The sequence below is a fragment of the Orcinus orca genome, chromosome 7 (assembly GCF_937001465.1).
Source record: "Orcinus orca chromosome 7, mOrcOrc1.1, whole genome shotgun sequence".
In the NCBI taxonomy this organism is placed as follows: Eukaryota; Metazoa; Chordata; class Mammalia; order Artiodactyla; family Delphinidae; genus Orcinus; species Orcinus orca.
Window position 1 is genome coordinate 61,819,401 of NC_064565.1, and position 16,557 is coordinate 61,835,957.

General features: G+C 39.6%; 2 protein-coding genes across 4 annotated transcripts in view; one reads left to right on the forward strand and one right to left on the reverse strand.

Annotated features, from left to right (window-relative positions):
* The window catches only part of SP3 (Sp3 transcription factor), a 62,302-nt gene that overhangs the window by 12,986 nt on the left and 32,759 nt on the right, over positions 1–16,557 (reverse strand). The window lies entirely within an intron of this gene.
* LOC105747877 (SERTA domain-containing protein 1-like) lies at positions 12,069–13,225 on the forward strand. The gene has a single exon (XM_012532164.3). It carries the CDS (start codon positions 12,175–12,177, stop codon positions 12,886–12,888), a length of 714 nt encoding a protein of 237 aa, XP_012387618.2. The 5' UTR covers positions 12,069–12,174; the 3' UTR covers positions 12,889–13,225.

A 16,557-nucleotide genomic window follows, 5' to 3' on the forward strand; every position in this document is an offset into this window, starting at 1 on the left:
TAATGGACATTTATTTTAGATTTACACCAGTCACTAATAATTGGAGCCAAAAATAGCCTAAAGACATCAAATGTGCCCTAATAGCTCCTGAATTTATACTAATGAAAACTAGAATGTGCAACCAAGAAAAATGCCTCTAACAGTTTAAAATTAATTTATTTTATCAGAAAAACTACAACTAAGAATCAAGGGGGGAAATGGGAAGAGAGGGCACTCTGGCCTGGGCAACAGGGTAGATGGTGGTGCCATTCACTGCAATAGGAAACACTGGAGAAGGTTCAGGTGGAGGTAAAGAAGGACAGTTAATTCAAGGTTGCTGGTCACAGAGTCTGAACAGCTTGTGAGACAAAACAGTAAAAAAGCTGGATCTACACAGATGGAGTGCATCCAAAGTAGTAGGTTAGATCATTCAAGGACTATAAGTAGAATGAGGAGAGAAAGCAGCCTATGAGGAATGCAGACATTTAAGGAACAGGCAGAAGAGGATGAACCTGTGCAGGAAAGGCGTACCCAGAAAAATGTGCTACATTAAAGAAAGGAAAAGTGGTCAACATCAAATACTGCAGAAAATTCAAGAAGGAAACTAAGAAAATGGGCAAGAAGTGAAAAAGTGTTTAATAACAAGTACAGATATGTCTGGCTTGAGAGGGAGACAGAAACATGACACTACAGGCTAAAGGGGACCAAAAAAGAGAGTCTGGGGGAAGAAGTGTTTTGTTCTATGTTTGAAGACAGGGAAGACCTGAACGTGTGTAAATGTTCATGAGAAAGATCCACTATAGAGGGAGAGACTGAAAACACAAGAATAAAGTCCCTAAGAAGTCAGGAGGAGATGATGAGCCATAGCACTTACAGGCTTAACTGCTGGAGCACAGCCACCTCCTCTATTACATGAGGGAAGAAAAGATATAGGCACATTCATTCAATAAGTGATTAGCTACTATGTGCCATGAACTGTGCTAGACCCCAGAGGCAGAGAGAATTTGATGCCTAGAAATTAAGGGGAAATGGTTTCTATTTCCTCAGTGAAAGCATGAAGAATTAGATATGTATAAAATTCATCCAAACACACAACAAAAATGAGTACTGACCTCTGTTCCTTTATAATCAGGTGTCCACCTGCATCATTATGACAAGACATTTAAATATATGCACAAATACCACATAGTATTAGCTTTTTTACAAGTCAAATAAAAGACAGCATATGGATAGCACATATCCAGAGTTGGATAAATTTTAAGTCCATAAAACGAGGAATTTTGTCAGATGTTTTTAAAGCTACTCATCTTACATTATTTGTGACAAGACAACAAGGAAAAAGGACGACAGAATAATATTAAGAGCAGATAAAGGAGTCTAGAGAGAGAGAAGATTTAAAGAAATCGTAGAGAACAAATAAAGCAACTGATGAGAGAGGGCAAGAATGAAATACAACCTGACTGAGGGGATAACGATATTACAGGTCATTCCTACTCCTATTGTTAATTCTCTTAACTGGAACCTACAAAATATCTTTAAAGAGTGTGTCATGGCCATGGATACTTATAACTTAGTTCTCTTTCCTATTGAATTCCAATAAAACAAAGGCACATAGAACATAACATGTCCAAACTGAACACATCTTGTCCACTCACCAAACCTTCTCCTGCTTCCCCCTTTATTGATAATTGCAAGCCACCTAATGGCTCAAACCATCAATTTCAGGTGAGTCCTGTCAGTCCATTCCCAGCCTCTCATGTCTCGCTTCTGCCAATCCAACTTCTACAGAGCTTCCAGAATCTTCTTCCTAAATACAAAATCTAATGGCATCACTTTCCTGATTCATTACCTGCACTAATTCTCTATTTTCTACAGTATTAAGTACTAACTTGTTAATTTGGTACTCAAGAACCTTCTCAATCTGGCCGCAACTGCTCTTCCAACTTCAGTATTAAAATACTGAAATTCTCATCACTGTCAGAACCCATGTCCTTTCTCAATGTCACACCCATAAGTATATGCCTCTCTTGCCTGGACTGTTTTCTAGCTCTCTTCCTTTTTCATGTAACCAACATCTACTTATCCTTCAATATTAGTTCAAATGTCATCTCCCTTATACATGCTTATGGTAGAATTAGTTCTACTTACTGGCTCATACATCCCTTTAGATAATAAATGCTTCACTCAAAAGTGCTCAGAAAATACAATCTGACTAAATGAACAAACCCTTCCTTAAGGAGGAACTTCCAGTCTAGGTAATAATCTACCTGGAAAACTCTGCCCTCTACTTCTCTATGCTCCTTCTATCTGCAAATAATACATATAGAGAAGATTTAAAAATTTAATTTTATCTCAAATGGATACTTAATTTTCTAGCATTACTTACTGAAAACAAAAAAGAGTCAGTTCATATGGACAGGACCACAAAGTGCTCATTAAAGACAATAAATTATTTGCCCAAGAAGTGTTATACCCAATTTTTAATCATTTTTCTTGCTCATACACATCTGGGGTATTTTAGAATCTTAATCATAAATTTCACCCATCTAGTAAATCTTAAATAATTCCTCTTTGCCAACCTGCATTATCAACTTAATACAGACACCTTTAAAAACAGGTCTTCAGTGCTTCCCTGGTGGTGCAGTGGTTGAGAGTCCGCTGCCGATGCAGGGGACACAGGTTCGTGCCCGTTCCGGGAAGATCCCACATGCCGCAGAGCGGCTGGGCCCATAAGCCATGGCTGCTGAGCCTGCACGTCCAGAGCCTGTGCTCCGCAACGGGAGAGGCCACAGCAGGGAGAGGCCCGCGTACCGCAAAAAAAACCAAAAAAACAAAAAAATAGGTCTTCAGTACTAGGCAGTCAAGTTTGTATCTTCCTCTATATCTTAGTGTAGATAATAGCAAAATATTTTTTACCATGCTGCATTAGTGTCCTGCATGGTACCTAGTTATCCTCAGAAATCTACTGTTTATAAAGCTCAGGAGAAGGGGAAGTGATACCCATCAAAATGGCCCACAGAAGTATGAAAAGGTACTCAATATTATTAGATATCAGGAAAATTAAAATTAAAATCATAGTGAAATATCCTACACATCCACCAAGATGGCTAAAACTTTTTAACAGGTCACCTGTTAGCAAAGTAATAGAGCAACTGAAACTCTCCCACACTGCTGGTGGGTGTGTAAATCAGTATAACAACTTTGGAAATCTTTTGACCGTATATTTTAAAGATGAACCTATGTATACCCTATAACGGAAGCAATTTCACTCCAACGGAAAGGCATATACACATGACACCAAAAGTACAGAAATTCATCCTAAACTGGAAGTAACTCATATATCCACTAGTGTTGGAATAGAAAAATCATAATATATTCATTCATACAGTGTAATATGTTAAAACAATGAAAATTAACAACTTACATGCAACAGGAACACCACAGACATAATTTTAAACAAAAGAAGGCACATACACACTCTCTCTTACATATAATACCTCTATCTATAGAGAGACAGATATACCATTTAAATAAAGCTCAAAGCAACAGGAAACACTACTATACAGTGACTGCCTACCTTTACGAGGCGTAATGACTGGGTACAGGGAGATTGAGGAACTGCTGGCAATATCTTATTTCTTGATCCAGGTAGTAATTTTTCCTATGTGTTTGTTTTATAAAAAATCATTGTTACACACCTATGATTTGTACATTTTTCTGAGTGTATACTATACTTTGAAAGATCATTCTAAATAAAAAAATTTAAAGTAATCTATAGGAGATGACTTAGGGAATTTGTTAAAGACAGTCAATCAATGTTTGTTGTGGTTTCATCTCTAGTTCCTGTATAACCAACTAGCCCCTTCTCCCACCACTGGAATTAAAAACAAAAACATAAATAAACAAACAAAACCTTAAGATGACTGGGCTCCCAGCAAAGTATTGCACTGGATCTGAACCCAGGCATTTGAATTTCGGAGCCTGCACTATTAAGCACTAGTCCATATGAAATTAATAAACCCCTCGTTAAGATAACGCAGTAGCAAGACCAAGAAATTAATCACATTTTATTTCTCATTTGAATTTCCAGTGTCTTAAACGCATGATAATACACTTCCATATTCAGTAAGTAATTATTAAGAATCTACTGGATATCAGACACTGTGCTATGGGACAAAGAATTAAAGGGAAAAAAGAGAAAAAGAAAAAAAATGTCTAAGGGATTTTATTGTAAAAGAATAAAGTCATAATCAAAAGAAAAAAAAAGATGACTGTGCTCCAAAAATTAACTCAATTTGAAGTTTAGGACATAATGTTATTCTCTACAAATATGTGAGTGATTACAATATGCCAGTCACTGTTCTAGGTTCTAAGGATAAAAGTGAACAACAGTTAAGCTCATGTCTTTATCAAGTTTCCTTTTTAGTGGGAAAAGACAGAACAAATAATCGAGTAAATATGGCTGACCCTTGAACAATGCAGAGTTAGGAGTGCCATTGTGTAACTTATAGTTCTCCTTCCGTATACATCTGCCTATTCAACCAACTGCAGATCGTGTAATACTGTTGTATTTTCTATTGAAAAAACTCTGCGTGTAAATGGATTTGAGCAGTTCAAACCCATGTTCAAGGGTCAACTGTACACAGCATTTTGTGTGGTGGTGAACTGTTATGGGAATAAAGTGAGGTAAGGATAGACAGAAAGTGAAAGGAGAGAAGTACTTGCTGTTTTAAATAAGTGGCCAGAAAAGGTTTTGCTAATACGGTGACATCTGACCCTGAAGGAGGCAAAGGAGCAAGAAGGTGGGGGAAAGTATTCCAGGTAGAAGGAAGAGCAAGGTGGATGTATGCTTGGTGTGTTCAGAGAAATGCAAGGAGGCCTGTGTGGCTAGAAAGAAATGAATGTGAAAGAAGAGTAGTAAGTAACAAGATAGCAGAGATAAAAATGTAAAGGTGGGGTAAGATTATATATGATGTTATACATTGTGTACTACCTTGTAGGCCACTAAAAGTTTCCATTTTAGGGCTTCCCTGGTGGCGCAGTGGTTGAGAGCCCACCTGCCGATGCAGGGGACGTGGGTTTGTGCCCCAGTCTGGGAGGATCCCACATGCTGCGGAGCAGCTGGGCCCGTGAGCCATGGCCACTGGGCCTGCGCGTCCGGAGCCTGTGCTCTGCAGCAGGAGAGGCCACAGCAGTGAGAGGCCCGCGTACCGCAAAAAAAAAAATAAAAGTTTACATTTTATTCAGTGAGTGAAGCCACTGAGAGTAGAGGGGTGATACAGTGGCGTAAAACTAGTTGTTAATGAGTAAGTGGTAAGGAATGGTCAGAATCAGGAAATACTTTGTAGGTAGAGTCAAAGACATTTGCTAACAGGGTTTTATGTGAGGTGTGAGAACAAGGAGTTAAATATAACTCCAAGGTTTTAGTCCTGAGCAACTAAAAAGATGGAGTTGCCATTAACTGAAACAGAGTAGAGTGGGGGTAGAAAAAATTACGGGAGAGGGGTGCCATTCAGGGGTCCATTTTTGGATATGAAAGTTTTGAAGTACCTATGAAATACCCAAATGATCATGTTGATTAGGCGGCTGACGGATCTGGAGTTCAAACATAAGTATGGCCCACAGATATAAATTTGGGCATCATCAACATTTACAGTTGGTTACTGAGAGTCACCTGGAATGTAGTATATATATATATTTATAGGAAGAAACCCTAGGCACTTCAAAGCTGACAAGCAGCGATTAAAAAAAAAAGAAAGAAAGAAAGAAAAAAAGCCAGTGAGACAGGAGGAAGCTGGTATCCAAAAGCCAAGTGAAGAAATCATTTCAAGAAGAAAATAATCAGGGGCTTCCCTGGTAGCGCAGTGGTGGAGAGTCCGCCTGCCGATGCAGGGGACACAGGTTCGTGCCCCGGTCCAGGAGGATCCCACATGCCGCGGAGCGGCTAGGCCCGTGAGCCATGGCCGCTGAGCCTGCGCGTCCGGAGCCTGTGCTCCGCAACGGGAGAGGCCACAACAGTGAGAGGCCCATGTACCACAAAAAAAAAAAGAAAAGAAGAAAATAATCAAAGATGTCAAATGCTTGTCAGTCAAGTAAAATGAGGATTGAGAAATGACTTTTGGATGTAACAATGTGGTAATATCTTGACAAGAGCTGTTCCAATAGAGAAGTGGGAATACAACCCTGCCCAAAGTACATTCAAGAAAATGGAAGGAAATGAACTAGAAACAAGTATATACAAGTCTTTCCAAGAGTTCTGCAGGGAAAGTAAGCATTATAAAAAGGGCACTGAAGGTCCTAAACTAGCCCACAAGGGTAGATTTAACACATAACACTACCTGAAATAGTGTAAACTCACCTTTATTTTCAGTAGCACTACCTATATAATATACACTAGTAATATAAAAATGAACATGCTTATTTAAACTTGACTTTTGGTACTTAAGGAATAACAAGTTTTAAACGCAAGAAAAAAATGTAAGCAATGGAAACAAATTCTCAAGGACATTTGAGTATACATTTAAGAACTTTATAAACTAACAGCACTGGTTTTTGATTATATCTATTCTCTACCTCAAAATGCTTAAATGTCCACTTCACCTGGCCTGGTATATGACTGACAGTATCTTTGTGCCATAGTTATAGTTGTTTTCAAGGCCTACCCCAATAAAACAAGTTTGTGAAAGAGATATATAAATGAAAAAAAATTTTTTTCCAATTTCCTGCACACCTCGGTAAGAGCTAAAGGAAAAGAGAGAGAAACAGAGACTTTAAATGATGAAAAAATACACACACACACACACAACACAGTATGGTTACAAAGATAAGACTAATTTTCTTGTATAGCCAATGGACAAACACAAAATAACAGAAAGGTATTATTTTAACATGTCATTAATACACTTTAAGTAGAGGAATACCAAAAAAGTAGAGACTGGCGTACGGAAGTGTGGTGGTGAGGGTGTAGATGGATCCAACTTCCCACAGACACCACTATATAGCACTGATGACTTCAAAGAGTTTGGCTGTTTTTGTGGATTAGGAAGAGGATGAAGCCAGTGGTCTCCAAATCTTCTTGATTGCTCGACACTATTAGTAAAGTTGTGAACATGCACCCCGTAAATGTGTTTATTAAGTATATACAAGTAATACTATTCTAACTGATTATTAAACAGTATAAAACACAAATAGTTATATAAGATAAACAAATGTATTGTTAACTGCGATAGCTCAATATTAGATAATGTCACAACAATATTTAGGTAAGATTCAGTGTTATCAATAGCAGATGGAAACTCTACCATTTTCAATGATACTTGCATTTCTTTTCTATTCAATCCATGGTTTCTTTACATGAATATTAAAGCCACTTGTCCACTCTGAAGGACATTCAGTTAAAACCAAAAAATACAATTCCATTTAATCCAAGCATATCCAAGTACATATAAACAGCAATATGCAGCAGCATGCTAAAAGCAACAAAAAGTGGGTAAGTGAGCAGGCTTATCATATGTAACACAAACACAAATGACATGGAATTAGTGAAGGCACCAATGGCAATCTGTATAATCAATATTAGTTAAGCATTAATAACAAGAGTATGTTTAGATTTCTATTAAAAATATTACAAGAAAATGTTAAATGCCTCCTCCTGAGACTATTTGCTACTTATTTGTCAATAGAGCTAATTGAATATTTAAGATAAATTATTTACTGGTTTATCAAGTCTGAAACATGCATATTTAAATAATACCAGATAAATATGAATTACAGTACTATTGATAAAATGAGACATTCTCCTTTATCAATAGCGCATCATTAGGATTTTGTTGTTCTTATCAAAGGCTTTCATGTTCTCTGCCTTCAATTTTTAAAGTACTGATGAAATTACTTCATTTGATTCTGAAAGTTTATTTTCCTTACATTTTTCTTTAATCAGTTTCACCTGCTATAAAAATCACCTAAAGAGAATTACAGGATAATCCTACAAGATCTCGTATATTGTTTAATTACATTTTCACGTTCATAACTATTTAGATTCCTATGGACATTTCAGAGCTACCAAGTCTTTTTTTCTAGTTTTTCTTTCAATGGGATAGTTCTAAACTATAGACATGGATTCCTAAAAATATAAGTTCACTAATATGATCAAAAGAGGTTAACACTTTAGGGGAAGGTTTTAAAACCAAATTTTCTTTAACAAATATAAACTTTATATATATAAAATCTCTGCTTTAACATGAAGCAATCTCTTTCCCATAAACCCTATCTCCTTAGATTGGATCATTACTCTTCTATGACTGCTCCCTTCCCCCTCCCCCACTTAAATTTAATCTTTTATTTCATCTCTACTAATCTTTTTCAAATCCAACCCCCTTCTATTTTTTTTTTACAGCAGTTTCCCAAATTATTTTCAAACCTTTTCTACCCAACTGGAGATTATACATTAATAGGAGTATTCTTCCTAGTAAATCTAAACAATACAAGCTTTTGTAAGATACACACACATAGATATAAACATAACTGGAAATGACTGATTTTCTAATATGCCTTACAGAAGACCTCATTTTACAGACATACCACAAATATATGAGAGAGACTATGACCTGCAATTAATACACTGTGAACAGTGAAATACTAACTTCACTTTAATCTGAAGTACTAAATAAGTTACTGTTAAAGGAAGTGTTCAATACCATATGCTAACGCATATATATGGACTTTTTAAAAGCTGGACTCGTGAACCTAGTGGCAAGGCAGGAATAAAGATGTAGAGGTAGAGAACGGACTTGAGGGCACGGTGGCGGGGGGAGGAAGCTGGGATGAAGTGAGAGAGTAGCACTGACATATATACACTACCAAATGTAAAATGGATGGCTAGTGGGAAGATGCTTCACAGCACAAGGAGATCAACTTGATGCTTTGTGACAACCTAGAGGGATGGGATAGGGAGGCTTAAGAGGGAGGGGATATGGGGATATATGTATACATATAGCTGATTCACTTTGTTGTACAGCAGCAACTAACACAGCATTGTAAAGCATTTATACTCCAATAAAGGTGTGGAAAAAAAAAAGGAACAGTGTTCTACTCTATGATGACGATAACATATAAGATTTACTACTTGTTGGACACTATTACAAGCACTTAACATACACTGACTTACTTCGTACTCCCAACTACCCTAAGGTTTTAGTCATACTTTTCCCCCAACTTTCTAGATGAGAAAACAAAGAGGTTAAGTTATTTGCCTGAAGTCACACAGCTAAAAAGTGGTGGAGCCAGGACATAAGACAAAGAATTATGCAAAACCGTATTATAAACATTGCTAAAAATCAGTTCCCGCGCTTTTAAAAATGTCCGTACCTAGCACCGCCCCTCCATCCAAATACTGGCAACCCTACGGTGGTCACTATAATAATTTGGGGAAAACTGGGATGGGAAACATTACCTGTGTGTAACTTTGCAAAGTCTGAGACCTCTGAGGTAGAGCACAATGTAGAGTAGAGCACAATGGAGGGCAGATGTCAAGGGCCCGACAACATCTTATTCAAAGAATCCATGTCCTTAGACAACAGATTTGTGATTGCCGAGAGGGAGGGGGTACGGGGGAGGGATGGATTGGGAGTCTGGGGTTAGCAGATGCATTATATACAGAATGGATAAACAACAAGGTCCTACTGTATAGCACAGGAATGGTATTCAATATCCTGTAATACACCATAATGGAAAATAATTTTTAAAAGAATGTGTATATATATATAACTGAATCACTTTGCTGTACAGCAGAAATTAACACAACACTGTGAATCAACTATACTTCAATAAAAAAACCAGGGGGCTTCCCTGGTGGCGCAGTGGTTGAGAGTCCACCTGCCGATGCAGGAAACACGGGTTTGTGCCCCTGTCCGGGAAGATCCCACGTGCCGCGGAGCGGCTGGGCCCGTGAGCCATGGCCACTGGGCCTGCGCGTCTAGAGCCTGTGCTCCGCGGTGGGAGAGGCCGCAGCAGTAAGAGGCCCGCGTACCACCAAAAAAATAAAAATCAGTTCCCTCCCAGGGCTAGTTCCCAGGAATAGCAGTCTAGCCTCCTTACATATGAATATGTAGTTTTAATTGTAGTTTGTTCAAACCAGTGCGACTTAAAAAATCTGGGGACGATAAAGAAAATGTATAGACATACAATGAAATATTGTGCAGCCTTAAAAAGGAAATCTTGTCATGTGCTACAACATGGATGAACCTTGAGAACATTACACTAAGTGAAATAAGCCAATCACAAAAGGACAAATGCTCTATGAGTCTACTAATATGAAGTATCAAAAGTAGACAAAATCATAGAAACAGAATGTAGAATGGTGGTTGCCAAGGGCTAGGAAGAGGAAAGAAGGGGAATGGATACAGATTTTCAGTTTTTCATTATGTAAAGTTCTACAGCCTGTTGCACAGCAGTGTGAATATATTTAACACTACTGAACTATACACTTAAAATGGTAAATTTAATGTTATGTGTTTTTTACTATAATTTTTAAAAATCTGGGAAAATCTCCCGTTACTTCCCACTCTCAGAGATGACTTATGTTAGGAATCTTACAGATGAAATCTTCAGTGTCACAGATAAGAAGTTCAAATTAACTATGAAGGATACACATCAATATAAGATATTACTGCAAATGGTACTCTTTGCTAAGATTCATCCCTTCCTCCATTAGCTGCAGAGACTAGTTTTCCTCTCTAATTTCAGATTTATAAAGACTACTTTAAAACTATTCCGAAGTTTTTTAAAAAGTAAAAGCTGTTTTCCTCCAACACTCCCCCAGGTTAAAATAATACCAAAAAGATAGTTCTCAAAAAGTCCTGATTGCCCTCTAAGAAACAATAAGAAAGTGATTTGTTACCAGCAGCTCTCACAACTCTCACTATTCAAATCCTAACAGTACCAAACATTCATACTAAGAGTAGATTCAATTTTTAGAGACAAGATGATAACCAGAAGTCACATGTTATGAATACTAGTATTTAAACTGGAAGATATAATTTTGCTCTTCATTCAAAACAAACCGTGACCACAATATAAATTGGATCCCTACAGTAGTTTACCTCCCTAGCACCTAATCATCATTGGAACAAGCAGAACACCTCCTCAGCCTAAGCAATTCAGGACCAATTTTTTTTTTAAGTCTTCTTAGGAAGGCCAAGAGGGGAAATATACAAAAACGTAGTAAGTTATACATGATTTTGTTTTTTAACCTCACCTCTCACAATCCTATTCTCAGTTTTTATATCATCCATCCGGTAGATAAACATATCTTCTCCCATGTTCACAAAGCTATGTTTATGTTACTCACCAAGGGTGCAAAATATAGCTCTACATTAATTCTACTACTAATCCATTCTAATTTCATGTTGCAAGAAAATTCTCTTCCAAACTGGTTTGCAGTCAGGAATTCCCTGGAGGGTCAGTAGTTAGGACTCGGCGCTTTCACTGTCAGGGGCCCAAGTTCAATCCCTGGTTGGGGAACTAAGATCCTGCAAGCCTCGCAGCACAGTCAAAAAAAAATTGGTTTGCAGTCATCTGTTAAAACACTATTTTAAAAAATAGCTATGGAAGAACAGATAGTTGTTTGAATACTATGTATTATCATAATTTGTTGAAATACAATGGCAATAGCATATAGTATACTATATGCTCATCTCAAATTTATATAACCTGGGTTTCTTTTGTAAGTTTTAATTATTAAAAACTCTTTAAAAGGACTTTCCTGGTGGCACAGTGGTTGAGAATCAACCTGCTAATGCAGGGACACGGGTTCGAGCCCTGGTCCGGGAAGATCCCACATGCCGCGGAGCAACTAAGCCCGTGCGCCACAACTACTGAGCCTGCGCTCTAGAGACTGCGAGCCACAACTACTGAAGCCCGTGTGCCTAGAGCCCGTGCTCCACAACAAGAGAAGACCCCACTCACCGCAACTAGAGAAAGCCCATGCACAGCAAGGAAGACCCAACGCAGCCAAAAACAAACAAACAAAACTCTTTAAAAAATTAAACGTTGGAAAAAAGTATGGAGAACTGCGTCTTGTCTCTCAACTCAGGCGCCAGTTGCTGAAGGGGACCGGGCGAGCAGTGCTGCCGCCACCGCTTCCTGATTGGCTGCGGGTGGCTCCCTCTTCGTTCTGATTGGCAGCTGGTGAGCTGGATGATGCTGAGCAAGGGCCTGAAGCAAAAGCGAGAGGAGGAGGAGGAGGGGAAAGAAGCCCTGGCAGTCGACACCTGGTGGCTGGATCCTGGCCACCCAGCAGTGGCACACGCACCCCCAGCCGTGGCCTCCCGTTCCCTCTTTGACCTTTCGGTGCTCAAGCTCCACCACAGCCTGCGGCAGAGTGAACCGGACCTGCAGCACCTGGTGCTGGTAGTGAACACACTGCAGCGAATTCAGGCGTGCATGGCACCCACAGCTGCTCTGCCACCTATGCCCAGCCTGCCTACAGCCCCAGGCATAGCTGACAACCTGCTGGCCAGCTCTGATGCCTCCCTCTCAGCCTCCATGGCCAGCCTTCTGGAGGACCTCAGCCATATTGAGGGCCTGAGCCAGGCTCCCCAGCCCCTGGTAGATGAGGGGCCACCACGCCACCCCACTGGGGGAGCCGCACCCAGCTTGGGTGCCTTGGACCTGCTCGGCCCAGCCACTGGATGTCTGCTGGTCGATGGGCTTGAGGGCCTGTTTGAGGACACTGACACAATGTATGACCGTGAACTTTGGGCACCAGCCTCTGACGGCCACAAATCCAGCCCTGAGGATGGGCCAGGCAAGGAAGAAGCTCCAGAGCTGGATGAGGCCGAACTGGACTACCTCATGGACGTGCTGGTGGGTACACAGGCACTGGAGCGGCCACCAGGGCCAGGGTGCTGACTCCCCCAGAGCTGGGATGTTGATCTGGTGTCCAAACTGAGCCTGGTGGCTGGACCAACTCTCCTTTGAAAGACACAGCTGGCTTCCCTAGAGAGGGGCTTTGGAGAGAAAGAATCCAGTCCTGGGCAACTTCACCTCCGTCCTCTGGTCTCTGGCTGATGGGGGTAGACTGGAATTGGCCCGTGTGATGAAATGACAGGGCCTGGTGGCTGGAATGTGACTGGACCAGGCCCAGTGCTGAATCCCTGGAGGCACAGCTTGGCATACTCTTTCCCTGATGTGGGAAAAGACCCCAACCAGTTTTTTTGAAATTAAAGCCAGTCGTGGGAAGTCTCAAAAAAAAAAAAAAAAAAGAAAAGAGTATGATCTACTACTTCAATGTTTAATTATTTGTATATCACTTTAAAAATACATAGAAAACGTCTAAAATTTTAAACCTTCAGGGCATGAGTTGTTTAGGATGGTAGTTTACCAGATAACTACAGGTTACCATATTTTGAATGGACATCTCTCCAGAATTCATTATATATTTACCTACCTTCTTTAGTGGGAAGCTCAGTCTAATGACTCAAATTCATTAGTAAAAATAATTTATGGTAGTAAACAAGCCCTAGAACATTGTACTAAAAACATATACAGAATTCTGGCTTTTTATTTCTTGTATCTACTTGTGGGTTTTTTGGGGTTTTTTTTTTTTGCCTTCTTCCCAACTCTTCCATCCTCCATCTCTCAGGCTACACATCCATTGTCCATTCTAATGTTTATCTTCCAAGCCAGTTTTAAACTTGGAAATCAGCCAGGATTCTTAAAACTGTGTATAAATATTGGATAAATTAGGTCTACAGAAAGAACCTAAAGCTTTTCCTAAGAAACCCAAACTGAAAACAATGAAGATGGGGACTTACCTGGTGGCACAGTGGTTAAGAATCTGCCTGCCAATGCAGGGGACATGGGTTTGACCCCTGGTCCGGAAAGATCCCACATGCCACAGAGCAACTAAGCCTGTGCGCCATAACTGCTGAGCCGGCGCTCCAGAGCCCACGAGCCACAACTACTGAAGCCCATGCACCTAGAGCCTGTGCTCTGCAACAAGAGAAGCCACCACAATGAGAAGCCCGCACACCGCAATGAAGAGTAGCCCCCACTCACTGCAACTAGAGAAAGCCCGTGCAGCAACAAAGACCCAACGCAACCCAAACAAACAAATAAATATATTTTTTTTAATGTTAAAAAAAAAAAAATGAAGATGGCCACAGTGGCTATACCTGCTCCAGCAAAGGGATTTTCAAACTATAGTTTCTTAAAAGACACTACAGGTGTCAGCAGAAAAGATGACTATGTATAAAGTCTCAGATCCTCATATAAATCAGAGCAACCCCATAAGATCAGTGTTATACACTGGAGTTCTACCTAAGGCTTCATTTGAGGTTAGGTTCTGCTCTAGCACTGAACTAAAACTGATGTTGCTGCCACTGACACTAGGGTTAAAAAAAGATAATGGTTTAGGGTTTTTCCCCTACTCACCTCATTTAAAAAAATATTCCCTTTAAACAAAACAGTCCCTTGATTTCCTCAATTCTGTGTTTAAAATGCATATTACTTTTTCTAAGGATTATTCACTACACTTTCTATAGATTCAACAATCTTAATTTGAGCTTTTACCACCAGAAAGAGGAAACAATGCTTTAAATGATCCAGTAAACCATAATGATGCTACGTATAGCTTTGAACAATTATTTCTAGTTAAAATGTTACAGGTTTCATTGTTCTCTAATTTTTCCTGTGTCTTCTACAATCTCTCTGCCATATTACCTCTACATAAAAGAGAGCACTTAGTCCATGTGTGGGCTTGGCTATTATAAGGAATATAAGCCAAAAAGCTGTATTTTGGCAGTTTCAGAATTTGTACATTTTCTTCTGCCCTCAAATTTCAATGTATTCAATTCAAACATTTATTGAGCACCTACTGTGACTAAAATTATAACCTAACACATCAATCGGAACTAGTGAGGTGGTGGTACAGTAACAAACAATCCCCAAATCTCAGTGGCTTGACATAACAAAAGTTTATTTCTCATTAATTTTACATGTCCAACTCTGGTTGGCAGGAGAGATCTGCTTATCACAGTCCCTCCACTTGACACATGCTTCCAAGATTGTCTTGCCAAGGAAGGTAAAAGGTAATGTGGTAAATCACATCCTGCTCTTAAACTTTCATTCACATTTTATTGGCCACAGTAAGTCAGAGAGCCATGCCTGATTTCAATAATGGCATGAAAGGGCAATCCTATCATGTGCTTAGAAGAGAAGTGGTCTATTTATGAAGAAGCATGATTCCCAAGTCCCTGTGCTGATCAAATATTCAATTTACTTTTCCTCCCACATTTGGATACACCTGTCCCCTTTCATGCAGAAGATAACCCAAAAATCCCACCTAGTTATAGCACCAAGCTCAAAGCTCTCAGGTCCAGACGTGGCCCTTGTTCACAAAGACCCGTTTACTAAATCAAGTTACCTACCTCCCTTCACAGACACAATATACAATGATAGAAAAAGCTAAGTATAACCATAAAAAACACTCCTGTTCAAAAGAGGAGGAACAGGAGATAAAATAGTCAATAGTTCATAGCAATTCACATACCCCGCTGAACAGATAGTGTAAGTGCTCTCAGTTCTGGGGGAGAGAATTCTCTGACTGATCACTGGGAGGAATTTCTCAGTCTAGTATTCTCTGAGCCTTTTGGCTCTACCTTCCAGGAGATTTTTTTTCTTGCCTGCTATCCTCCTCCACCACAAGTGAAGTGAACACAGGGAGTGTACATCCTTAGCTAAGAGGAATTTTCAGCCTGCTGGTAGAAGGTTAGGGGGTGGTGACCAACTCATGCAATCACACTTTCTTCACACTTTCCATGCTGGTTTCTTGGGCTGTACAACTCCCTGAAAAACTTAGACACTTCTTATCTGTTCTAGCCATTGCCAAGTGCCAATGTCTAGAACCATAGCTTTTTTTCTAGATATGTCTTTTAGACTTTCTACATTTCTTTGCTTTCTTGCCCCAAGAGACTGTGTGCTATCTATTTCTCTCTATTTAATTGTGGGTGCCCTGGAACTACCTGGCTTTAGTAGGGAATCCATACCTTTAAAAAAAAGTCTCTTTTCCCTAACCCAACAGAAAGGCACCACCCCCTTAAGTAGACCTTTACTCTGAATCACCTTAATCCATTCAGACTTTTTAACAATGAGTGATCGTCATAACGCTGATTGCCAGAAAAGTTTTAATTATCTGCTCAAAAGGCTTCTTAGTTTCATCTCTTACTGACTGACAGTGAGAAACAATTGCTTCTTCCAATCCTACAATTCCCCAAATTTCTGGCCTCTCTTTATTGCTCTTCATTCCCACTTGCAAACTAGCCAATCATGTTCTAGCTCATTTTTTTTTCTTCCATCTTGTCAAATGGAGCCAACAACAGCTAAAATACAATTTGTTTTCCAGCCTCGTCCCTAAAGCTATAAATGCATTAGGTACATTACTGGCCTTCCAAGTTATTGCAGGCAAGTTTTACCAAATGCTTCTCTGCATCGCATCTTCCCAGCCTCTAATATCAGTTTCCTTGCTACCTGACCCCTGACCAATGCAACATTTGAGGGGTTCTGTTAGAGTACCCTACT

Bases quoted from the DNA above. Each gene is read 5' to 3' on its own strand.
- LOC105747877 (XM_012532164.3), top strand. From the start codon at position 12,175: ATGATGCTGAGCAAGGGCCTGAAGCAAAAGCGAGAGGAGGAGGAGGAG.